The 26464-nt window shown below is 36.4% G+C and overlaps 1 protein-coding gene across 1 annotated transcript in view; it reads left to right on the top strand.

Annotated features, from left to right (window-relative positions):
* ITPR2 (inositol 1,4,5-trisphosphate receptor type 2) overlaps window positions 1-26464 on the top strand; it is a 469109-nt gene that overhangs the window by 304095 nt on the left and 138550 nt on the right. Inside the window, exons 38-45 of the mRNA XM_055318489.1 lie at window positions 3379-3487; window positions 4191-4378; window positions 10510-10693; window positions 11399-11655; window positions 14860-15060; window positions 17548-17658; window positions 21852-21947; window positions 23401-23523. Coding sequence (XP_055174464.1) covers window positions 3379-3487; window positions 4191-4378; window positions 10510-10693; window positions 11399-11655; window positions 14860-15060; window positions 17548-17658; window positions 21852-21947; window positions 23401-23523 — 1269 coding nt within the window. The remainder of the gene's footprint in view (window positions 1-3378; window positions 3488-4190; window positions 4379-10509; window positions 10694-11398; window positions 11656-14859; window positions 15061-17547; window positions 17659-21851; window positions 21948-23400; window positions 23524-26464) is intronic.

The following is a 26464-nucleotide window of genomic DNA, read 5'->3' as shown; positions in this document are numbered from 1 at the left end:
CTTGCCTAAGGAGATGTTTCTAGAAAAATGTTTCCATGGCCAATGTCAAAGAAATTCCTGCCTGTGTTTTTTTTTTTTCTAGAAGTATTATGGTTTCAGGTCTCACATTTAAATCTTTAACCCATTTTGAGTTTATTTTTGTGTATACTGTAAGAAATGGTTCAGTTTCATTCTTTTGCATGTAGCTGTTCAGTTTTTCCCAGTACTGTTTGTTGAAGAGGCTGTCTTTTCCCCATTGCATATTCCTCCCTCCTTTGTCATAGATTAATTAACCATATACGCATGATTTCATTTCTGGACTCTATCTTGTTCTATTGATTTATGTATCTGTTTTTGTGCCAATACCATACTGTTTTTATTACTACAGCTTTGTAGTATAACTTGAAATCTGGGATTGTGATACTTCCAGCTTTGTTCTCTTTTCTCAAGATTGCTTTGGCTATTGGGGGTCTTTTGTGGTTCCATACAAAGTTTAGCATTTTTTTAGTTCTGTGAAAAATGTTGTTGGTATTTTGATAGGGATTTCATTAAGTCTGTAGGTTGCCCTACTTATCAGGAAAATGCAAATTAAAACCATAATGAGATATCACTTTACACTTGTCAGGACGGCTAAAATCAAAAACACAAGAAATAACAAGTGTGAAGATGTGGAGAAAAAAGAACTCTTATGCACTGTTGGTAGGATTGCAAATTGTTGTAGCCACTGTGGAAAACAGTATGGAGGGTTCTCAAAAAACCAAAGGAAAATTATCATATGGTCCAGTAACAAAAACAAAAACACTAATTCAAAAGACACATACACCCCATGTTTATCACAGCATTATTTACAATAACCAAAATATGGAAGCAAAATGAGTGTCTGTGGACAGATGAATGGATAAAAAAAGAGGTGGTGGTATATAGATACAATGAAATTTTGCTAAACCATAAAATAGAATGAGATCATGCCATTTGAACAACATGGGTGGGCCTAAAGGGTATAAGGATAAATGAGAGAAGTCAGAGAAAGACAAATACCATATGATTCCACTCATATCTGGAATTTAAGAAACAAAACAAATGAAAAAACTAAGGAAAAAAGAGACAAACAAAGAAACAGACTCTTAAATACAGAGAATAAACTTGTGCTTGACAGAGAGGAGGTGGGTGGGAGATGAGTGAAACAGCAAAAGGGAATTAAGAGTACATTTACCACGATGAGCACTGAGTAATGTATAAAATTGTTGAATCACCTATATTGTACACCTGAAACTGATATAATATTTTCTGTTAATTATACCTCAAGAAAAAGAGAAAAAAGTAGAGGAGACGATTCCATTGTGAAAAGTCGAGTTTCAGGTGCCAGTAGAACCTCCAGATGAAGATAAGGAGATCTAAGTGGAAACAGGATGAGAAGCTTAGGAGAGCCAGGTCGAGCCGGAGGAAAGACATTTGGCAGTCAAACCAGAAGTGGTTGTGCAACCAGGGATCAGATAAAATTGCTGACGGGACAGGGGAGGGAAGATGAGGAGAGCAGCACAAAGAGAACTGGGGATAAAGCCTCCGGGCTTGAGAGGGAAGTGTGACCAGAGCGTGAGAGAGAGAGAAGGAGCAGTGAGGGCCATGTGTCACAGTGTCTCCACCAGGAGGTGTGCCTGGGGAGGGATGTAGAGCACAGTGTGGGAAAATGGCCTGTGGGGTGCAGTCAGGCATTGAGTTTGGGTCTTGCTCTATCACTTGTTAGCTGTATGATCCACGTCCAGTTACGTGAGCTCTTGGGCTCCAGGGTCCTTACCTTGAGGATGGGACTAACACCTCAGTAAATGTGTTAATTTAGTTTTAAAAAGTGTTCTTTAAATAATATCTTCAAATTGCTCTTGTCTATTAAAATAATAAAAACCAATAAAATGGAAGATTTGGAGTTATCTGTACTTCTTATGTACATGAAGCAAAGTATATTGCAAAATATAGTATTTTAAAAATGTCTTGTAACCAGTATAAGATTGAAGACAGGAATTTTTGAATTCTTGTTTTATAAAGGAATTCACTGTCTTTTGCACATCATCTTCTGAATAAGCCCTTGGAATTTAAATATAATTCACTCTGTCTAATCAAGCTTAAGTTTTGGAGCACCTGCTGTATACCCTCCACTTTCCTAGGTCTCTTTACTAAGCTTCTTTAAATAGGGCTTTTGGTTTCTAATTCTTAGGCTGTTTATTAAGCCATGTTTTCTTTAGGCATCACTAATATTCTGTTTTAAAATTAACATACAGTGTATTATTAGTTTCAGAGGTAGAGTTCAGTGCTTCATTAGTTGCATATAACACCCAATACTCATCACATCACATGCCCTCCTTAATGTCCATCACCCAGTTACCCCATCCCTCCACCCATCTCCCCTCCAGCAACCCTCAGTTTGTTTCCTACCGTTAAGAGTCTCTTATGGTTTGTTTCCCTCTCTGCTTTGTCTCCCTCTCTGGTTTTCATCTTATGTTTCCCTCCCTTCCCCCTTGATCCTCTGTTTTGTTTCTTAAGTTCCACATATGAGTGAGATCAAATGATAATTGTCTTTCTCTGATGGACTTATTTCGCTTAGCATAATACCCTCTAGTTCCATCCACATCATTTCAAATAAGATTTCATTTTTGTGATGGCTGAGTAATATTCCATTGTAGATATATACCACATCTTTATCTGTTCATCTGTCGATGGACATCTGGTCTCTTTATATTGTTTGGTTATTGTGACATTGCTGTTGTAAACATTGGGGTGCAGGTGACCCTTCAGATCACTATGTTTGTATCTTTTGGGTAAATACCTGGTAGTACAATGGCTGGGTTGTAGGTTAGCTCTATTTTTAACTTTTTGAGGAACCTCCATACTGTACTCCAGAGTGGCTGCCTTCCCACCAACAGTGCAAGAGGGTTCCCCTTTCTCCGCACCCTTGCCAACATTTGTTATTTCCTGACTTGTTAATTTTAGCCATTCTGACTGGTGTGAGGTGATCTCTCATTGTAGTTTTGATCTGTATTTCCCTGGGCATCACTAATATTCTTAACAACACTAAGACCCTCAGCTTTTGAGGCAATCTTAAATTTAGAGTATGTAGGTTTTCCTAGTACAATCTATTGTGACTTTCTCCAGTACATTTTGTTCAAAATACTATACTTTATTCTTTGTTTCTGGGAGAAGCAAAATCATCATTATTTTCTCCAGAAACATTTACAAATTTTTGTCTCAGAAAATATTATGCTGTATAAAATTAATTTTTATTAATTTATTAATGTTTCACCATCATTGATAAAATGCATTTTAAGTGGCATTTTAATGGACTGATAGTTGCCCTTTTCATTAGAAAAAAGAACAATAAGAAACATCTTTTCTCATCCTTTGTATTAGGGTAACACTTTAAGAAAAATACTCCTGAATCGCTACTTTAAAGGAGACTATGGAGTTGGTATGAATGGACACCTCTCTGGAACCTACTGCAAATCTACACAAGGGGGAGGTAAGCTTTCTCATTTTCTCATCAATCTAGGATTCTGGTCACATGTCTCCATGCTGGTGTTATGCTACCATTTTACTTAAAATAGAATAATTGTAAAAAATTCACTCAAAAAGCACTATTAGAAACCATTGTACAAAATTTTGCATTCAGAAAACAACTGATTTGAACACCTAATTTTGCTCTTTGACTCTGGAAAATAGTAAACTATGTCATAATTTCTTAATATGTAAATTAAGGACAAAAATAAAGCTAATGTTCTTTTTCTAAAGCATTTATTTACTTATTTTTAAGAATTTATTTTTTACAGAGAGAGAGAGAGAGAGCACACAAGTTGGGAGGGCAGAGGGAGAGGGAGAAGCAGATTCCCTGCTGAGCAGGGAGCCTCGTGTAGGACTCGATCCCAGGATCCTGAGATCATGGCCTGAGCTGAAGGCAGACACCCAACCGACTGAGCCACCCAGGTGTCCCTAAAATATTTATTACTAAGAAAAAAATCACTTAATTACAGGTGTCATACATTTAATAAAGCTATGTTTTTTACAAACTTTGGATGTTTTTTTAAACCCTAGCTTCTAGTATATTTAATGCTGAAGGGAAAAAATTCCAATGATAAATAATATTCTTAAGGTCTAAGAATTGAAAAACCTTTAGTGCTAATAATGTCTGTAAATAAGGTTTACTTATTTTGTTTTCCTAATCACAGGGAGCTTTTCTGGACAAGATTCAGATAAGATGGGGATATCAATGTCAGATATTCAGTGTCTACTGGATAAAGAAGGTGCATCTGAACTTGTCATCGATGTTATAGTGAACACCAAAAATGACAGAATTTTTTCAGAAGGCATTTTACTTGGCATTGCCTTGCTTGAAGGAGGAAATACACAGACCCAGGTACTTGTTTATAATAATGAATATTATGTTGGTTATTTGTATTTCTTATTTACTTGTCATAGAAACCAAAGAAAGTAATGTCTTTCTCTTTTAGCTTCTCATGACTACCTAAAAAACAAACAAAAAACCAAACCCAACCACCTTGTATCACATTTTCCTTATAAATTTATTTGATTTACTGTAGAAACTACAGACCTTCACAAATTATTCAGTGAAGCAGAACATTCCTTAGAAGCAAACTCCTCAGAAGTTTCCTTTCTAACATTATACCAGGAATTCTGATTTGTTTAAGGCCTGCTTTTAGGCCTGCTTTCAGCATATAAAAACACTTTGGCTTATCTAAGAATTAAATGTAAAAATAAATAAACTCCTCACACCATATTTGCCATTATAACAGGATGTAGTATCATTGACCACACCTTCCAGCACATCCCCTTCCATTTACTTTTTTAAGAGTTTAGAACTGCACCTTTATTTGATGTCCCAAATCTCCCAGTTCTTATTACCCTGATGCCTCTGAGTAAGTGAATTGTCACTGCTCTGGGGAGAGAAGAACCATTTCATTTATTCATTTAGGTCGAGAGAGGTGATTTGAAAGCTGTCATTCACCTCTTCAGTGCTCCACTACAGGTAGCAGTATACTTACCTGCAAGCATTGATCATCATATCACCATTTCCAGAAGGCACACATTTTACTTTGAAATTCCAGCCAAGTGTCCCTGGGCTGCACCATTCCCAAAGGCAGAACACACTGGGTGAGCCTGAGAGCAGAGCTGGGGAGTGTTCCCAGAGAACTGGCATCTTTCTCCTAGTCCTGCTGCTCACTAACTAAGCTGTTCTTTCTGGATTTGTCTTGGTTGAAGAAGTAAACTATGCTGACAGCTAATGTGAAATTTCAGAATCTACTTTTCCTATTCATGGCAAGTAGAAGCCCCATCTAATTGAAAACTAGGGTAGTTACTTTATTAATCCACCAAATGCAATGAACAACAGAAATTTCACTATATCCAATAGCAGGTGACTTTACGAAGAAAGGCCTCATAAACAGCCAATGTCACAATGACCAAAAAACAACTCCCAAACACGGATACTTCTTAGTTGAAAAACATCTTGAAAATTCTCATAGCATTGAAGCTGCTGCACAAATTCCTCTGAGGGAAGCTGGGAGAGTGGGTGGTGGAGGGATTTGTGTGGGTTTTCTTGGAAAGGGTCTTGTCTTCTACAACCAGATATTCAGTTGGGACTTTCTAAAGAAATTGTCTAGGCAACTACATAATGTGAGGTGCAGATTATTCAGACAGTAGTGAAGGATTTTTTTTAAAAAAAACTCTAGATAGAAGCAATCCTTACAATTAAAGTACCTTCTAGATTCCTATTAGTGGACCATGTAGGGTCACCAGATGAGATCTTTTACCCAACCTACATATTTACGTTTATTGAAGTCCTCGTATTTTTGCAGAATGAGCCAGCCTCTCCCAGAAACTGCCTATTCCACTTTTAATTTTCTGACGAGATCCCTGCACCCCCCAGAACCCAGATACCTTTCAGTCCTTTTTCACATGATGTTTCTGTGGCAGTTGTCACCGGTGACTTTTTCTTTGTTTTTGAAACCTTTTCACCTTAGGTCCTGGAACACCCCTCTCTTATCATTTTACCTCCTGCCATCCCTTCTTAGGCTTCTTTGACAGCTCCTCTTGATCGACTTAACCCCTGAATCCTGACCTCTCTCAAGTTTCTTTGGGCTCGCCTCTGGTGTTTTTTGCTTGTTCCTTCATCCTGACCTCATTCATTCCTACATCTTTAACTTCCAATCCATACAGATGATTCTCTACTCACTCAGTACACCTCTAGACTCTACCTCCAGCAATTTTCCAGATGTGCCACTAGTGTTCCAGATGTGTTTCGTGGGATGTGCCACTAGTACCTCAAACTCCATGTGCCTCACACTGAATCCACTGCTGTTCTCCATCTACCCACCTCTCCTTTTACTTTGCCTCCCTCAGTGGTTGGCAATCCATCTACCCATATGTCTAGCCGGAGGCTGAAAGCCCACCTTGACCTCAGCTAACTCACCCTCACTCCCTTCCTGAGCATCTCATGGAAGGCCAACCTCTGGTGATTCTGCTCCATTAACATCTCTCATATCCACACTCGGCTTTCAATCTCTGCATTACCAGCCCTCATGATCCATCCTTCTTATCTTTTCCTGGGCCACCATGTCTTCCAGGAAGTATCCCAGATCCCAGTTTTGTGCTTCTCCAGATAGTTATCCACTTTGCCTCCAAAGATATCTTTCCAAAAAACATGTTATTCTCCTGCTTTAAGTCAATCTCTTGTCCTATAAAGGCAAACTCCTGAACACAGTCCATAAGATCCTTCATGATTTAATCTCTTCACATTTTCCTTTTTTATTCTACCTCCTTCCTCCTCCATCCTCTCTCCTGTGCTCCAACTATACTAAGCTCTTCTTTCTCATAGGTGTCAAGTCATTTCTCATGTTGCTTTGTCCTCTAGGAAGACCCAACCCACGAACCTCTCTTAGAAGCCTCTTCCAATCCCGTGTCCCATTAGGCAAAATTGTACACTAGTTACTGTCTGCGCTTGCTGTATTCTACAGATGTCTTCAGTGGCATTTCTGCCTTTCCACATGTGCGTCAGGCTCTGTCTAGCAAATTATGTATGCATCCTTAAAAATTGAGACCACACGCAAGTCACCTTTGTATCCTTTGTGTCTGACACCATATCTGGCCCAAGAAATGTTCAGGAGTGACGGCTGTATGAATGAATGGTTTGAATCACATTCTACTCCCTTCCCCAAGTCTTCCCCATCTGGCTCCGGCCTTGACCACCACTCCTTTTTCTGAGCTCCCATAACACATATTTCCTTACTATCCATTTGGCACTTTGCCTATGCTACTTTGTTCCATTGTTATTTGAATGGCATCTTGCCTCTCCAATTAAATGTCATCTTTCTCAAAGTAGATCATGTCCTATTTCTGCTATCTACTGTGCTTTATCACCATTCAGCAAAGATATGTTGATGAAATAGCATTAAATTATTTCTGTGTATGAAGGCCTTTTTTAAAAGATGGGTTATGATAATGTCATTTACCAGCCATCCTCTATTTAGGGTGGTCACTTTTCTAGATCACTGTATACCCCAAATAACAGCTGTGTTCTCTGGTCTCTAAAAGGTCTCACTGAGGTCAGCTTGAATCCTCCTCCTTGCCCTTTAGCAGAGTCTAAAATCCACTCCTCCCTGAGACCCCTGCCAGTCCCCAGGGGGTTTCACATCATCACAGTGCCCTTATGCACTAATGCTTGGCAGCCCTACTTTTGTAGGAATCTGATTCCCTTCTTTATGTCCTTCTAGCTATAGAAGCCAATTTCTATGTTTCACATACATGATTAAAGTTTGGTTGAAGGGGAGCAGAGGGGAGGTACTTCTGTTATAATTTCAAACTGAGAACTAATAATAACAATGGAAGTAAGGAATACCAGGCACTGTTCTTAGTGCTTTCTGTGTACTAACTTGGTTAGTTCTCACACTAGCTGATGAGATAACATATGTTATCTCATCTTGCCAGGAAAGAATCTGAGGTAGACAGTCTTAGCTCCCTACTGAGCTCACATGGCTAGTTACAGATAGAGTCAGGAATCAAACCCATACAGTCTGGCTCCATCATCCATGCTCTTCACCACTCTAAACATCTCCTTTCTGAAATAACCTACTTCCTGACCCCTGGGAAATTTCGCTGGCTGATTCACCCTGCATCATTGCCCTAGGTTTACCCCATCTCTTCACTTCCTCGCTTCCTTGTCCTTCTCTGCCTTTCCTCTTCTAGGCTCCCCCATCCTTCTTGGGGGAAAGTCCTTCCTCTGTCACACAGATCTGTTGATCCATCACCCTTGGTTCCTAAAAAAAAAAAAAAAAACCTTAGGGTTTCCCCTTATACTCTGAACTTTATGGAAGCAGTTTCCTAATCAAAAACCATATCTTTCACAAGAGAAATCTTTATGCTTCCTGTTGAGATTATGTACATATATATATATAAAACATGCTTTTTATCTTTATTAAAGTCACACTGTCCTGGTTTTAAAAAGGTGGAGTTTCTGTAAATAACCTGTTATTTTGAGCTTCAGAGGTGACTTTAATAAATTTAGTGATTTAGAGTCAAAGAATCTAGATTTAAATCCTAGCTTTTACAACTTACTAGTTATGTAATATTGGGCAGGTCATTTACCTTTACTAAACTTTATCTTACTGATTTTTACAATGGAAACAAGAATACTTATTACTTATCACGCAGTTGTACTGAAAGTATCACTGAGATAATGTATTTCAGGGAACTAAATAAATTACAAAACTGTTTTCATAGAGCCACAAAGTTCCTTTAACCTCCTCATTAATGTATTGGCACCTCCTTTTACCTTCTAACCCGATTATATTGAAAATATTAGGGTTTAAGCATCAGCTTAATTTGTGGGACCAGAGAGGTCTGTAAACGCTGCATTTATCCTTTGAATTAACAGAACCAGCTTCACTGTTTCACTGTAGTTGCTATAGTTACTGTGCCTTTTGCCCTGCTTTCTTGAGGGGTTGCTAGCCTTCGCTTAGAGCTTCCCCTTGTAGGGACAAAGCCAAATCCTAAGGCTTCATAAATTGCTCTGTACTCATACATTGCCTATATTGAAAATTGCAGGACAGGCATGCATTTCAAGACCCGATGCCATCAGAATCTTACCTGCAAATCCCAGGACCTTATGGATCATGGTTCCCGGCATTCTTTTAGGAAAGCTTATGTACAGGAGCCAGCCTCGCCAAAACTGGCTGTTTACATTTATTGGCTTATGGTTCATTGTACTTGATTTGGGAGTCATTATTTTTCATAAGTTTTCTTCACAGTGTCTCTCATCAGGGTTATATAACTGTCTTTTAATCAGTACAGTTACTAGAATTATCTTTATTAATTTTTTTACTTTATTTCTGTTGTATATATTGTGTCTATCCCAGATTTTCATATTAATAACATGTAATTTCCCCACTCAGTACAAATTCTGTCTTCTCCGGAGTATATCACCTTTCCCATCATCTCCCACCTCTTCTGGATACTTCTATAAGGCATTAAGCAGACAGTGATTAGGCAGATATTCTCAAGGTTCAGTATTTTTACCTCTCACTAAGATATATTTCATTATCTTTTTGGTGTTGGATCTTTTCTGCATCATTATTCACTCTTGAAGCAGAATCCGTTTTATACATTTTATGGCAGGCTTGTCTTAGACCCCATGCAAAGCAATGTAGCTAATGAAGTACCAAAAAAACTTAGTGCCTATCTATCAGTGGGTTCCTGTGAGTGAGGCTGCCATGGTAACACATTCTAAATTAAATGTACTATAATTTAGATAAAGAGAAAAATAACTCTTTGTAACTGTGTAAACTCACATTTACACAGGATGATCATTGGATTAGTGGCTGTTTTCCACTCTAGGTGACAAACTCATGAGGGCAGGGATTGTGGTGGCTTTCCCTTTTTGTTCTATCCATAGTAGTAGCAAGGGGCTGGCACATAGTAGGTACTCAATAAATATATGTTGAATCAAAACATGAGTTTATAGTAATATAAAAAATCAAGGGGTGCCTGGGTGGCTAAGTTGGTTAAGTGTCTGCCTTCAGCTCAAGTCATGATCCCAGCGTCCTGGGATGGAGCCCTGCTGAGCAGGGAGCCTGCTTCTCTCTCTCCTCCATTCCCATGGTCTCTCTCACTATCTCTGTCTTTCTCTCTCTCAAATAAATGAATAAAATCTTTAAAAATAAATCCAAAAAAGTAACTCTTTGCATATGACTTCTTACAGTGCCCTTATAAATTTTTAAAGTAAAATAATGAGTAAGGATGAATTCAATAACAGGATAATATATTGGATTTTAGTGGAAAGTGCTAAGCAAATACAAGCTGTTATTAGTATATGCTAACTAGTACAGGAGATGGTAAAAGCTGCTAATTTATGAAATAATAATGGCGGCACATTAAATCTGTGCTTTTATCCATGATGTTTATGTTTATTTCAAGCATAGCAGCACTATTTTTCTCCACTTGGGTATTAATATCTTAAAATATGGTTTCTTGCAGTATTCCTTCTACCAGCAGTTGCATGAACAAAAAAAATCAGAAAAATTCTTCAAAGTTCTCTATGACCGAATGAAGGCTGCACAGAAAGAGATAAGATCAACAGTAACAGTTAATACCATAGACTTAGGTAACAAAAAAAGGGATGATGACAATGAATTGATGACAGCTGGTCCACGAATGAGAGGTAACGAAATATTTGAGTACTTGGGGGGGAATAGAGAGAAAAGAAGGTCACAACTTTTAAGTCTCACCGATCTTTGTCATCTCCCTTACCTTAGTGTCATTATCCCAACTGTGGTTCTATGTATGGTGCTCCATTCTTAAATTATTATGGCCACGGGGCTTACCTTGAAACAGCTGTGCAGGACCAAACTCAAACTAGGCATCATCAGCGCAAAGCAACTAGTGATGTGAAAATACTTGGCATCATTGTGGAATGCATGGTAAAGAGCCAATTGCCCAAACCTTTGGAGTGTTCGTGAAGTCCAAACTTTAAGAATAAGAATTATAGCACCATAATCTAATGAAAGATTCTTGGTATTTGGAATAACAGAGTCTCTGTGAAGTAAATACAAATCATATAAACATTAACATTTTGAAGTTTGCCATACTTTTTCTACCTTCCTGTATTCAAGAATTCTCATATTTTATATTTATCAGAAACACACAAGCCCTTCTGAAATTAGTGAAGCATTAAGATCTTTTTCTTAATGTCCTGTGCAAATTTAACATTTTAGTTGCTACTTCAGATTATTTTGGGGAAATTGATGTACCTCTTGTCAAATAATTTTCAATTCAATTGTTAGAGAATTTGGGTAACTGGTTGTATTGTTTTTTAATTAGCAAAAGGAAGTTAAATCAGAAATATGAGAGTACTGTTTTATTTCAGTAAGAGATTCATCATTACTTTTGAAAGAGGGAATGAAAGGGCAATTAACAGAAGCTTCTTCCGCAACGTCCAAAGCATACTGTGCATACCGAAGGGAAATGGATCCAGAAATAGACATTATGTGTGCAGGATCGGAAGCGGGACACGCCGAGGAAAAGTCTGCAGAGGAAGTAACGATGAGCCCTGCAATTGCCATCATGCAGCCCATACTGAGGTTTCTTCAGTTGCTGTGTGAGAATCACAACCGAGAACTGCAGGTATTTGTTCTACTTTGTGTAAAAGCTGAGAAGACAGTATGTGATTGTAGGTAACTAAATTCAAATAAAACTAACGTATCGTTTTGGAGAGATAATCAGTAAAACCAATAGTGCTCTTTGAGTTGGGAAGAAACTTTTGCATCTAAATAAAGAAAAATAAGGGGAACATTCTTTTATGCATGAAAAAAATCAGGCTTGTACAGTATCCTCCATTGCATCCTCAACTCACATCTTTTTAGCCTCCATCAGCGTCATCAAATCCTAGCATTCTAGTATTTGTTGAGTAAGGTCAGATTTGCCTCATCTACACCTTTCATAGCTTTTATTTTTAATGCTTTATTTATTTATTTATTTTAGAGAGGAGTGGGAAGGGCAAAGGGAAAGAGGATCTCAAGCAGACTCTGCTAAGCATGGAGCCTGACTCAGGACTCGATCTCAAGACCCTGAAATCATGACCTGAGCTGAAACCAAGAGTCAGATGCTTAATCAGCTGAGCCACCCAGGTGCCCTACTACCTTTCACGGTTTTATAGACACTGGCTTTCATCATTTCCAACTCACTTCATGTTTCTTGAGTGAGGATACAGACTATATTTATACTTTTCCATTAGAAACAGTTAGTATAGAAGAGGATTTTTTAGGACAGTAAAGGTCGATACCTTTGTAGATGAATATAGCCCCAGTCTTACATCTCCTTTGGTACATTTTTTTTTTTTTTGTCAAATTGATGCACTTAGAGGTGCCTAGGAATTTTGGCCCTTTGTTTTTTGCATCATTTGTGCACTGCTGATGTCACCATGGCATAACTATGTGAAAGGTGAAATAGTCTCTAAGAACACATATCCAGGGATCCCTGGGTGGCGCAGCGGTTTGGCGCCTGCCTTTGGCCCAGGGCGCGATCCTGGAGACCCGGGATCGAGTCCCATGTCGGGCTCCTGGTGCATGGAGCCTGCTTCTCCCTCTGCCTGTGTCTCTGCCTCTCTCTCTCTCTCTTTGTGTGACTATCATAAATAAATAAAAAATAAAAAAATATTTAAGAACACATATCCAGGATTAGGGAGAGCAGAGTTTAAAGTTGTGTTCTTTAGCAAGAGCCTAGAGTGCAGGTGTTCTGAATTGGTAAGAGATGGTAGATTAATACAAACTGAATTATCCTCGAAGGAGATGAGGAGCTCAGGAATTAATGAAGAGTAGAATCTGTGAATCTTGTGGACCACCTCACCAATGTGGAGAGGGCTGCTACAGAGCTGTGGAAGGCAAAGTATTACTTCCAGAGAGAGGATACTGGAGGTGTGTCTACAGGCTTATCCTGATCCATTTGGTCTGTCCATGTAGGAGATAGATGGTATCTGATCAAATATTTTTTCTTATTAAGAGTGGGATCAAACAATCTGCAAAATGCTACTTAATAAAATAGTTTGGGGGCACTTGAGTGGCTTAGTTAAGTGGCTAGCTCTTGGTTGGGGCTTGGGTGGTGATCTCAGAGTCATGAGATTGAGCCCCACATCCAGCTCTGCACTCATGGGGGAGTCTACTTGAGATCCTTTTTCCTCTTCTCCCTCCGCCTCTGCTCCCTCTGCCCCCTGCACTTGCAGGCTCTCCCTCTCTCAAATAAATAAATAAAATCTTTAAAATAGTTTTAATAGAAGGTAGAATTATTCACAATAGCTAATATGTAGAAGCAACCCAGTGTCCATTGATAGATGTGGTATTTGCATACAATGGAATATTATTCAGCCTCACAAAGTAAAGAAATTATGACGTGCTACAACATGTATAATCCTTGAGACATTATGCCAAGTGAAATGAATTAGTCACAAAAAGACAAATACTGTGTGATTCTATTTATATGACATATTTAGAGTAGTCAAAATGATAGAGACAGAAATTAGAGTAGTGGTTGCCAGGGGGAGGGGAGAATGAGGAGTTGTTAATAGGTATAGAATTTTAGTTTTACAATGGAAAGAGTTCTAGAATTGGATGATGGTGATTATAGCTCAACATTCTGAATATATTCAATGCCACTGAACTGTAATCTTAAAGAGGTTCAAGATGGTAAATTTTATATGTATTTTGCCACAATACAAAACTGGAAAAAAAAATTAAAAAAAAAACTAAAAGAAAGTAAATAGTAGAAATAAATTCAAATAAGCAAATTAAATAATAAATTAAATTAATAAAAATAGGTAATAAATACAAATGAAGGTTTCCCTCTACGCTTACCCTTTCACTAGGTTTATTCCTCCAAAGAAATTACTGTTAACAAGTTGTACTTCCTTACAGGAGTTTTTATGCACATAGAAGCATATTGATCTGTACACATACACTCTTTGTAAAAAACCAAGATTATGTAATATTCCTCAATTAATTACTAAATTACTTATTTAGTAATATCTCATTTAGTAATATATATCTTATAGCAATTTATTGATAAGATATTGCTACATATAGATATATTTACTACATATAGATATATTACAATAAAATATGTTATCCTGATTTAGAAATATATCTTGTTACTAAATTACTTATTACTAGATTTTGTTTCTATTGGTACATATTGAGGTACTTTATTTGTATAGCTTTGCAGTATTCTAGCATTTGAATGTACTATTATTTGTTAAACCGGTCACATTATGATAGGTATGGTGTGGTTTCCAATGTTTGCTATTATAAGCAGTGTGCAGTGAACCTTTTTGTAGTCTTCTGTATATGTGTGTGTGTGCATCATATATATACACATACAATAACTTAGGAAGTGGAACAGTAGATTAACTGAATATTTTAATAGGTGCTTCTAAGCTGCCCTCCATATGGTTGTATCATTTACTGTTTGAAGCTGCACTGTTTATAAGGGATCATTTACTTGAAAAATTGATTGCCTCTGTCCTGATGAACTTCTTTCTAGTTTCATTTTTCCTTTTCCTTTTCCTACTAATTTTTTCCATATAGTTTTAAGATAATGACATTGAGAAATGTTTGTTATGAACTATACTGATAAATTTAGATTCTTGAGGAAAAAAGACTCTTTTTTCTTAAACCTAGGGGAAATTTAATAAATGTGAACGCTTTCTTATAAAGAGTAATTCCATTCCACATTGCCATGGGGATATTTTTGAGTTAGAAAAACACACAGTGACAGAACTGAAACCAATTAGCCAGTGATTTCTTTTAACTGCTCAGGTATATTTTCTTTTGCCTTCAGAACTTCTTGAGGAATCAAAACAACAAAACAAATTATAACCTCGTCTGTGAGACCCTTCAGTTTTTGGACTGCATTTGTGGAAGTACCACGGGTGGCCTGGGTTTGTTGGGTCTCTACATCAATGAGAAGAATGTAGTGCTGGTCAACCAGACTCTGGAGAGCTTGACGGAGTACTGCCAGGGCCCATGCCATGAAAATCAGGTAACCGTGAAAGCAGTTCTTCACGCAGAAGTATTCATGACTAATTAGCAAAAGGATCAAACTGGTAAAGGAGCCATGCTTTGTCTACATTTAAAAGATCTTTCTTCTTGCTTTGCCAGATAATTTTACTGTTCTCACGAAACCTACAAAGACTGAATTCTTGACTAGTAAATATTATGCCCTATTTTTATTTAATTTCATCGTAAAAGAATATTCCCATGAAAATGTCCAAGATAAAAATCAGACCTACTGAAAAGAATAAAATGTGTTTCTTCACCATTGCTTAATTTTCATCTTTAGTGATTCTTTCCCAGGATTTGTGGAATACACTCCCTTTGGCTTCTTCCACTCCACGGTAGTGTAGAATATATATTATCTCCTTTATACTCACAGTGAACTTGTGAAAATTATGAAATAGGTCTCATTGCTCCCATTTTGTGGATGAATAGGTTCTGACTCTTAGATAAGTGATTTCCACAGTATCAGAGTGACACAATCAGTAAACTTTAGAGTCATTTTTAAAATTCAGGATTTTTGATTGAGTCCAGATAGAGTGCTCTTTTGACTGTATTACATTTTCAAGAGTAAAACTTCACCTGTCTCTTCCAGAATGTTTGCCTGTTTCCATTTTCTTGGATATCCAGGAAACATTGTGGGAGTAGGAGACAAGACCCTTGAGCTAGTAAGGGGAGGGAAGCCACACTAGAGTTTATTAATTGGCTGTTCACATCCACTTCAGTGTTATGGGGCTACCATTCCAAACATGGGTTCACTCTGGAAGAAAGAGCTTTCAAGTGGTAAACATTTCTGGGCATACATTCTAAAGAAGCCATTGAGACCAAACATCAGTGCATAACAAAGAAGTGTGAAAAAAGAACAACTATGCTGCTTTTCTATTGCAAATTATGACATAGGCATACATATATGTATAAACATGTACACACATATGCATACATAGGTATGTAGAATAAAAACTCAAAAATTGCTGGACATAAAAAATTTGTTATGAAAATTTGTTATGATGCTTTTCCCCCTCTGTAATTTGCATGTTACCTGGTAAAGGAGTTTGCAGAATTTGACTTGGATTTTCCTATATTATATTTCAGTCTCCTAGGGTAATGATACAAGAAAGCCTAACTGTTGATTTAAAGTTAAGGAAAAATAATACAAATTTGGAGACTTGGTTTCGTTGTTGGTAAAAAAAAAACATGTGTATCTATAATATCAAACACATATTCCCCACTTCTAGTCTTATAAAAGGATGAAATTGAGTTTTGAAAATAATTTACTAAGTCAGGTAAGCTCTAGAAGTAAAACTAATAATAAAATAAGACAGTAATAAGTAATCATAATAAACAGGAATCCCACATACTCTAAAAATATACTTACTTTGAACCTCCCCCCTGAAACTGTGTGGGAGAAAAGAATGTTGCCAGAAAATTCCAGAAATGATCTGCAAATTATTCCCTCCAAGTCTCGCAAGTGTCTTAATGATCAACTCAGGAAATGTAGAAGATAGATGACAGACACCTTTCTTTCGTGTCAGGGGAGTAAAACCATTTTTCTGCAAAGGGAGAAGTGAAGCCCATTCTGAAAGATAACAGTCATTTCAGAGTTACCTTGAGTTTACTCTTTCTCATTTAACTCACCTGCATTTCCATTTTTCAAACCCCTTGACACTGGGTGCTGCATTGTAATGTGTAGTTCCACAAATTCTAACCCACCAGTTCCTGATTTCCAAGTTCTATACATTGAATTAAGTTCAGGATCTTGGCACAATAGATCCCAACCTTCAAAATACTAATATTTATCTCTCAGGATGTTTTATAAACTCTTCCCAAGTGAAGTCCCTCTATAAATCGGTCAGTTTAAGGAATCTGCAGAACTTGTCCCCAAACCCCATAATTGATGGATGTCCCTAAGACATCAGAAAGTGCTTGTATTCCTTGTCTGCTCCTACCCAGCGGTACAGCAGCTTTGTGACTCACTTAGCATTAAGTAGCGGCTAAACTGATACGCTACATCATTGCCAATAGCATTAATTTACAAGCCTCAGGCACACAGTGAACACTCCTTTCATAAATGGGAATATTCTCCTAGCCAGGGGAGATCAGATCTTAAAGTTCTAAATTTAAGGCACTCCTCTGTTGGAGGGCATATTATAATTTATTGTCTGAAAGAATATTTAACTAAATTTTTGAAATTCTTTCAAATTCTATAAAAAATAGTTCATTTTAAAAGATACTTGTTTACACACATTGTCTCTTTGAGCGCTCTGCATTCAAAGCCATTTAATCAATATTAATCAATTAAAAGAATTGTTATGAAAGAATAAGTCAAATTTAAACCCTTGGCTTAATCTCAAAGTTAAATCTCAATTATGTTTTAAAGGTCAAAAAACTAAGGCGACTGCTATTTTATGGCAGATGATTTCTAGTGCTTTTATGTTGTAAATAAATATTGTTTTATGAACATTTTATTTTCTAGACATGTATTGCTACTCATGAATCAAATGGGATTGATATCATCATTGCTTTGATTCTAAATGACATAAACCCTCTTGGTAAATATCGAATGGATCTGGTGCTCCAGCTGAAGGTAAAGTAAATCCACTTTTCGGGGGGAAAGTGACATTTTCTATATAAAACTTCCTTTCAGAATTGACTCTGAATCTTCAAGTAGCTCTTATAAAAACCCAGGTATTATCATCTATTCAGCTAATGAATTGACAGAAAGGAATAGTGAAAGTACAATGTGCACTAAATCCTTTATAAATGTGCAATAAGCTTTGAGGTAATGTTCAGTTGGATACTTTACTGAAAGTTCTTTTAAGTAGCCACTTCGTTTCACTACTTCTCTTTGTTTTTATTTTATTTCTTTTATGATATAGAAGAAAAAAGGTGTTAAACATTCATTATGCCATATATTTTTAATTCATCTTGGCTACAGAATTCTATCTAGCAAGTCACCGTGAATTAGACTATGTAAAAGAAGGGCTACATTTTAGTTTTATGGCTCTCTTCTTTCTAAAAGTTGTTTTCTTTTACATCAGAATCTTATTTTTTGCCAAATACTATAAGGGATTTTCACACTCCCTTTGAGAAGCTACTTTAACCTAAGCCATGCACATACTTCCCAGTAGTTCCATTTATCAGAGTTCAGGAAGAAAATGACATTTAAAAAAATTTCTTCAACTTTTTGTTTAAATGGAAATAATGAATATACACAAGAGGCTATATAAATCCTAAATCCAAAGACATGATAATCAATACAGATGAATTATTAAAGACTACATTACTGTGTTTAGTGTTAAAGGGGTAAAATAAAATCATTGGTTAAATACAATTTTTCTGTAAAGGCAGGTTAATCTAATATCACAGCAATTTTTTTTTTGAGAGAGAACACACACACACAAGTAGAAGTGGGGGTGCAGAGGGATGGACAGAATCTTAAGCAGGCTCCAGGCTGAGCATAAGAGCCCATATGGTGGCTCCGTCTCATGACCCTGAGATCACGACTTCAGTTAAAATCAAGAATCAGACATTTAACCAACTGAGCCACCCAGGTGCCCCTAGCAAATATAATTAAATTAAACTTTGTATAGGTAAATATATGGTGAAAAAGAATAAGAATGATATTTTTATAATTTTGTTTCTAAATATAGATTTAGATATATAATGGAATGCACGTATCTCCTACTTATGTGAAGATTAACAGGAAATGTTTCTTTTCATAGACAAGATGAATTTTTATTTTCACTGTTTTCATTGGCAATATGTATAAGCCTTGGGTCTTTCTATTCATAGAATAGAATGAAGGTGATCCTTATATAGATTGAACTTGTGGCCTTTTCCTCACTAGAATCATGCTTTTGTTAGTGAAGCCAGTCTAGGCCTATGCCAGACAACTTAGGTTGAGTTACTAGAAAAATGTTTATTTTATCTTAAATTCATTTTTAATCATAATTTATAAATAAACAACATATAGAAGGCTTGGCCTGTGGCTTTTTAAATTCTTTATTTGTCTAAAGACTGTACCTTTAAATCTCATTTTTAACTGATATAACTTAATGGGGGAAAATACTGAGTTATTCTTTTTTTAGTATTTATTTATTTATTTATTTATTTATTTATTTATTTATTTATTTATTTTAATTAGAGAGAGACAGCGTGTATGGTAGGTAAGGGAGAGGTAGAGATAGAGGGAGGGAGAGAGAGAGAATCACAAGCAGACTCCCCACTGAGTGCAGAGCCAGGCTTGGGACTTGATCCCATGACCCTGAGACGATGACCTGAACTGAACCCAAGAGTCAGCTGCTTAACCTACTGAGCTACCCATGAGCCCCGTGGTTCATCAATTTAAAACAAAGTATTAGAAAAAATAAACAGAATATAGGCATACAGATTATTTACAGATCCAGACCCATGTAAAAAACTAAATGTTAGGGTATTACTTAATATTACATAGATTTTTTTTTAGCTATTCAAATGAAAATTCTTTGAGAAAGGATTACTTAAAATATCATTTGTTACTAACCACTATTTATGCATATCTTTTCAAAATGTGATGTTGCCTAAATCAAGGTATATATAAAATACCAGATGAATGGATTTGACTTGAAATATATAAAATATAGTCTTCTACTTAAAGAACAATGCATGTGCAGTTTTCTAAATAATCCATGAAGCTTTGTATATAATGATCAGTCTGAGGCAGAATAATATCTATTGACAGATTTTAGGGAGTGTCCATGGGTAGAATGCTTTTTAACTATAAATTCTCCATAACATTATAGAGTATGTATATCACAAAATGCTAAATTAAGGTTTATTTTGTATCATTCATCCTTCCTTAAATTCAGTTACTTAATCATTTATAATTTCATTTATAGTTTTAAGTATCCTTAACTCTATATACTCTATTTACTGTGAAGGTTTATGCATTTTTTCATGCATATATCTTGCCCTTTAACTTTTAATTTACAATTTATGACTGATCTGTGACTTTACAGTGTTAAATTTGTAAATAGGTAGTTTGGGTTTTTTTTTTTTTTTTAAGATCTCTCACTTCCTTTGGAAGAAATCTGTTAATACTGACACACATGTTTGATTTCTTAGTGTACATAGGCTCTTATACTTTCAATTTGACTCAGATTTCAGGTCATTTACAAGATTCCTATTCTTCCAACAGTGTAAAAAGATTGGTTGGAAAAAAATGATATTGCCAATGGTATTCTGAAATTGGATGTATTTTGAAGCTATTATGTATTGGGCCTGTTAAGTGAGGTTCATTAGACAATACTGTTAGTGTTGCCTAGGTTTTAGCTTTGAATTCTGTGGGGTCAGTTCAGATTGCTCTGAGGATTTAAGCTCTCCACTAATCCTGGAACGTTATTTTTTTAGGTATGTTTGTATGGGATGCTAGATCCTAAAAATGGATTTTAGGATTGGTACAAATCTGCAAAAATTGAAAATGTACCAGAAAAAATAAAGCCACTTCCCTTATAAATTACTAACATTTTTTTTTCAGGATGAGTCAGTCACATTGCACCCATCATTGTCAGACATCATTACTACTAATATTAGTCATTTAAAGATAGTCTTTAGGCTGCACTCCTGAAGGAAAAAATAATTGGCTAGAACTTGGTATTAAAATACCCATTAAAATTAATTTGTACAAATTTAACATATTTATGTGGTGATTGTCTACATACATCAAACAGTTGATTCAGTTGATGTATTTATCCTACAAAATGTTAATTTTGAGTCACTGAGAAACATCTTAAAGCCATTTGACTTTACTTCTCTTATGCTCCTATCAAAGATTGTGTGTGGAGCTTGAGATTTCTATCTAAATAAATATTGCAAAAACACTATAGAAATATCTCCCAGGTGGTTTTTATCATTTCACTGTTTGCCACAATTCTGAGCCAGTGCTGTTGAAAACAGTGTAAAGAAATATCTTTCCAAATGTTAAGGGTATTGTGCTTTGTGTAGTAAGACCTTCTGTAATTCTTTGGATTATAAGTCAACTCTATCAGAAGCATTTTTGGCGTCTGCAAGTTAAATGTTTGAGAATATATACTTATAAACCAAACTGGAAACATCAAAGACAATGTGAACTATTTTTAGTCTCTATTAAACAAAATAGAAAATATTACTCTTCTATAACCCAGATGGTAAAGATGTTGCATGTCTACTGCCATAGAGACCAGTAAGCTATTATCAATAAGTTTATAATTTACTTCTAACTCATGAATTTAAAATTTTATAGATTAATTCTCAGTAATTATTGCTCAGATTTACTTAAGATTTTGATATGCTAATATGTATTCATGTTTCATGTGAAAAACAATTGTGCTAAGTTCTTTAAATTATATACCATTTCTATAAAATACATCATTGATTCTGGTTCACCTTACTGTCTTGTTAAAATGGTATCATGGCAATGTCTATTTAGAAAATGGTGATGGAAAGTATTATATTTTAATGCATTACATATAAGGTCAATTTTTTTATTTAAAACATCCTTTCACCAATATTTAAAATGTTCTTCATAACATATCTTTCATGATTCATTATTTTTATTTGTGTTGACAATGAAGTGAAACACTCAATTAAAATGTTAATTAACCAAATGAAAATTAGCAGTTTATTTTTTTAAAATTAGCAGTTTAAAATTTTGCTTGTTTTTTAAAAAATGATCCTAGAAATGTCAAATGAAACAAGTGCAGGGATCGTTAATCCATGAAATAGGCTATCTATGTGCATTAACTCAATCTGTGTCTCTAGAACAATGCCTCTAAGCTTTTGTTGGCTATTATGGAAAGCAGACATGACAGCGAGAATGCGGAAAGAATTCTTTTTAACATGAGACCCAGGGAACTGGTAAGAAAACTTTTGTGTTTTTTTTTGTTTTGTCTTTATTTTTATTTTGTTTAGAAAACTTTTGAAACTGTATTAATAAGGTTCATCCTAAAAGGGATGTTTATAGTATGCATGTCAGGAAAAAGGTCTAGTGGCTTTTACTGCTTTACCAGGGTATAATGGCATATCACAACCTTTCCAGGTTACTTTTCCAGGGAACTCAGAAGATCCCATGATGGCAAAGGTCTGTGTGATTTGGGTCCTTACTTCATTGGTTTTTATCCACTCTAAGCACTTTTCTTAATCAGATTGTCACAGTCTACTAAACTATCTGAAAATTCTTTTCGCCAGAAAAAAATAAGTTTGCTTTAGTTTGTGTATTGGAATATATGAGAAAGGGGTGTAAAAAGATGTACTGCTCAAAAATTATATTTATTCCTCTTTCTGAACAATAAAAATAAAACCAGTACCTTTTGTACTTGTGTCTATCAGGGAAATGTTGCACCAGGCTTGGCCTAAAGGAAATTATATGAAGATTTGATGGAGTTCCACAGAGATCATTAATGTGTCTTCTTATATATAACTTCTTATATAACTTCTAATATTTTCCTCCTCACGTATATGGAAATCATGAAGTAGTTTCAGCATGTTTTAAAAACATTGAGTTTCTTTCATTTTAATTCCATCCGTATTAACATACAGTGTTACATTAGTTTCAGGTACACAATATAGTAATTCAACAATTCCATACATACCCAAGGCTCATCACAAGTGCCCTCCTTAATCCCCATCACCTATTTCACCTCATCTCCCAACCCATCTCGCCTCTGATAACCATCTGTTTCTTGGTTTGTCTCTGTCTCTCTTACTCTTTTTTTTCCTTGAAAGCATTGGGTTTCAAAAGCATTGAGGTAATACTCAAACTATATCACTCAGTGGCCCCATGACTAAGTAAGTCCCAGTCTTATGAGCACCACTGTTGGTACCACGGGCAATCCAATAGGAGGTACTCCTTTACTCTCTCTCTTTCATAGTAAGGAAATGGAGTTGAGGAGGGCAGATAAAGAGAAATGTAAGATGCAGTTTTATTTAACATATATTAACTGGGAGCCTTGTATCTGTAAGGCAGTGAGCTAAGAAAAGCAAGAAATTCTCTATTCTTATGATTAAATAGGGCAACAACTTACCTGTTCTTTCAACAACAGGTTGAAAGAACCTGGGTTCCAGAGTCTCCTAATGCATGGGAACTTTGGCATTGTCAACAGACATCAAAGCAAAAATTTCTCCAGGAAGATAGATAATACTGTAGGATAATACTTTCATGTTCATTTAAATAAAGATGGTTTCCAAGGCCATTTTCATTTGTAGTTCTTTTATACTTTTAAGTCTTAGGAAGTGTTCCAGTTTTTACCTTGTGAACAATGTAAAATGCCTATTATTTGTGGCATTTCAAACTTTTTTTTTTTTTTGATAGGTGGATGTGATGAAGAATGCCTATAACCAAGGATTGGAATGTGACCATGGGGATGACGAGGGTGGAGATGATGGTGTTTCCCCAAAAGACGTTGGACACAATATCTATATTCTGGCCCATCAGGTGTCACATTTTATATCTTATATTATTGCTCATCTTATCAATTGTGCTTTGTGTTATGGCTTGGTATATTTTCTAATTCTGGTCCCTTCATTTATTCAGCACCTGTCCCCTTGCTCTGGCTGAAGGAGGAGGAAATGCTCCCCCAATACCCAAGTGTATTCTTAGAGCTAGGCTAGGTGCTGATTCACAGAAAATGATACTTGCCACCAAAAACTGCTGGGCCAGGAGAAAGGAGACACTCCCAGGTCAGAGCCTGAGAAATAGGAAAGCCATGGCAGCAAATGGAAGCTTGAAGGAGAGAGGAGGAGAAGCTAACTGAAAAGATAGAGTGTGAAGTAAGGGGATACATTTGGTCTAATTGGGATGAACCTTTACAGATGGCTTCAGGCTTCTGAGTTGTAGGTTGGCATGCTTCATACAGAAACTAAAAGCAGCAGCTTCTGATTGGTTTCCATTGACTGTCTAGCAGATATGAGGCTACATTTTAAATCCTTTTAGAGGACCTATTTCCATTCTATAGTACTTAATGAAAACAGGCACTTGTTAAGTGTTGTTTGAGGAATTCATTTTTATTAACATGAATAAATTTGCATCTTCTAATGCAGATTTGTTTAGAAGTTAAAAATTTTAAATGTACAGTGCCAATTTGATTTTTTGTGCATAGTAACTCCTTCCTTTTTACAGGTTACAGTCAAAACGTTGTAGACTTTCCCAGCCTTTCTTTCTAGTCATTTTCTCACGTTGTCCACTTCTCCCTCTTCCTTCTTCCCCTTACAGCTACCAGTTAATTGAACATTATTAGATATAAAGTACATTTATTTATTCTGACTTTTTTAGTTTTCCAGTTTTATTGAGATATAATGGACACTGTATCAGTTTAAAGTGTTAAGAGGTTGCTCTTTTTAGACACTTCTTGCTCTCGTCTACTCTGTTTAACTGTGTAATTTATGTAAATGTGAGTGTGATTTCTACAAAAGATTCCAGGAAGGAGTACAATTCTAGAATATATTAACAAAAGAAACTGCTCTGGTTTTTTAATACGGTTTGATTACTGAGAAGATCTTTGAGTCTCTCATTGCATAGCAAAATGCATATATAAGACCAGAAACAGATTAAAGGCTGATAGGTTATAGCTAGAAAGATAAAAGAGAATTTTAGGTATTGAGGAACTGAAAGCCAGAATGAGGGACAGGTTGGAGGAAGTAGGCACAGAGATTTAGGAGGTAGAAAAGGTGTCATTTTATTTTCATTTGTTTTTTTAAAGATTTATTTGAGAGAGAGAGATTGAGCACAAATGAGGGGGGGAGAGGGAGAAGCAGACTCCCCACTGGGCAAGGAGCTCTATTACGATGTGGGGTTCCATCCCAGGACCCTAAGATCATGACCTGAGCCGAAGGCACATGCTTAACCAACTGAGCAGCCCACGCACCCCAAAGGTATCGTTTTAGAGAGAGAAACTCAAGTGACAGGAGTTGAGTCAACATATCTAGGAAAGGAATGACTAAAGATCGAATGTAAGTGGGAAGAAAAAAAATCACAGGCTGAAAATAAAAATCGATTTGGCTTCTAGGAGGAAGAGAGAAACTGATGGCCTAGCATGTACATGGGCAAGGAGTTATTTCAGAAGCTGTAGCGTTGTGGAAGGAAAACAACAAGGAAGAGAGGGCTAGAGTGAGCAGTGAAAATTTTAGAGGAAGGAAGTAGGGGAATTCAGCCACTCATGTGTTCTCAACTAAAAGCTAGTCCTGCTCTGTCTTGGGAGGCTGTCCCCTCTTGCACGAGTGAGCAGCTACACGAACAAGTCCTGACCCTGCAGCCTTTCAGCAGGAAATGAACAACCAGCCCAGCTAAGTGAGCCTTGGAATCGGTGGAGTGGCAAATGTTTGAGCCAATCACCCACATCCATGAAGAGGAGGTTTAAAAATGCAATCTCAGATTACCAGTACAATGTGCGGAACAGGAAAAACGTCGAGGTCAAGAAAAGACTTTTTAGGTCCGTTCATTTTTAAGCAGACTAAGTATAAGAGCAAAGAATATTTCGATTTTAAAAAGAGACTATGGAGGATGTTGAGAAGAATGGAGAATGAGGATAAAGAGTGCTAGTGCTGGTCATAGAATGAAAGATAACGATGTGACATATGAAAGAAGTTAAAAACACAGGTGGCCTAAGGGCCAATGATCTTGATGGGTTTAAGTTTATGACAGTGCTTGGAGAGATTAGATTAGATTCAGATGATTATGGGGTTGCCCAAGTCCAAGGAGTGGGAATTCAGAAGTAGTAAAAAAAAAAACAAAACAAAAAAAAAAAAACAAGAGGATACAATTTACTGAAATAGATAAGATTATGGGTATGTAACTGACAGTGTGGAGTTAAGCAGCTGTCTATTTTCTTAGAGTGACACAGAACCTTGTTACCTTATTACTTTTAGATATATTCTCTTGAGTGACTCCTCCCACCTTTTTTATGTATATAAAAAATTCAGTTTTCACTCATAGAAGAGAGCCGAACTGTGCTTTTTTGATCTTTCCACGAGTGACTCCTTTGGCTTTGTCTAGGCCGGCATGTTATATTTGGTTTCTTGGGAGGCCAACCATGGTTGCTGAGTCCCTTATGAATTGCTTGTCCAAACAGCTCCCACAGCGAAGCACAAACGCAGAGGGTAGGCGTCGTGCACTTGGCTTCAGGAGCAGCCGCATAGCTGTGCTCCCAGGGTGCGGTCAAGCCCACCCTGCTGCTTTCATTGTGAATGTGAGAATTATTTGTCTCCTGAATGCTGATGACCATGCAGATTGGCTTCTGCCTTTGCACAGTCCAGTAATTCCAAAACCAAGGTTTAACTTCCTCCTTGTTTTACTATAATCATCTTTTGTGCAGACGGTTTATTTTGGTGCACTCAGACTTTCAATTTTTGTTGTTATTCTTTTCATGGTAGTGAGGTAG

This window comes from Nyctereutes procyonoides, unplaced genomic scaffold (genome assembly GCF_905146905.1).
Source record: "Nyctereutes procyonoides isolate TBG_1078 unplaced genomic scaffold, NYPRO_anot_genome, whole genome shotgun sequence".
NCBI classification, from domain to species: Eukaryota; Metazoa; Chordata; class Mammalia; order Carnivora; family Canidae; genus Nyctereutes; species Nyctereutes procyonoides.
This window is presented reverse-complemented; position numbering and strand designations above follow the sequence as displayed.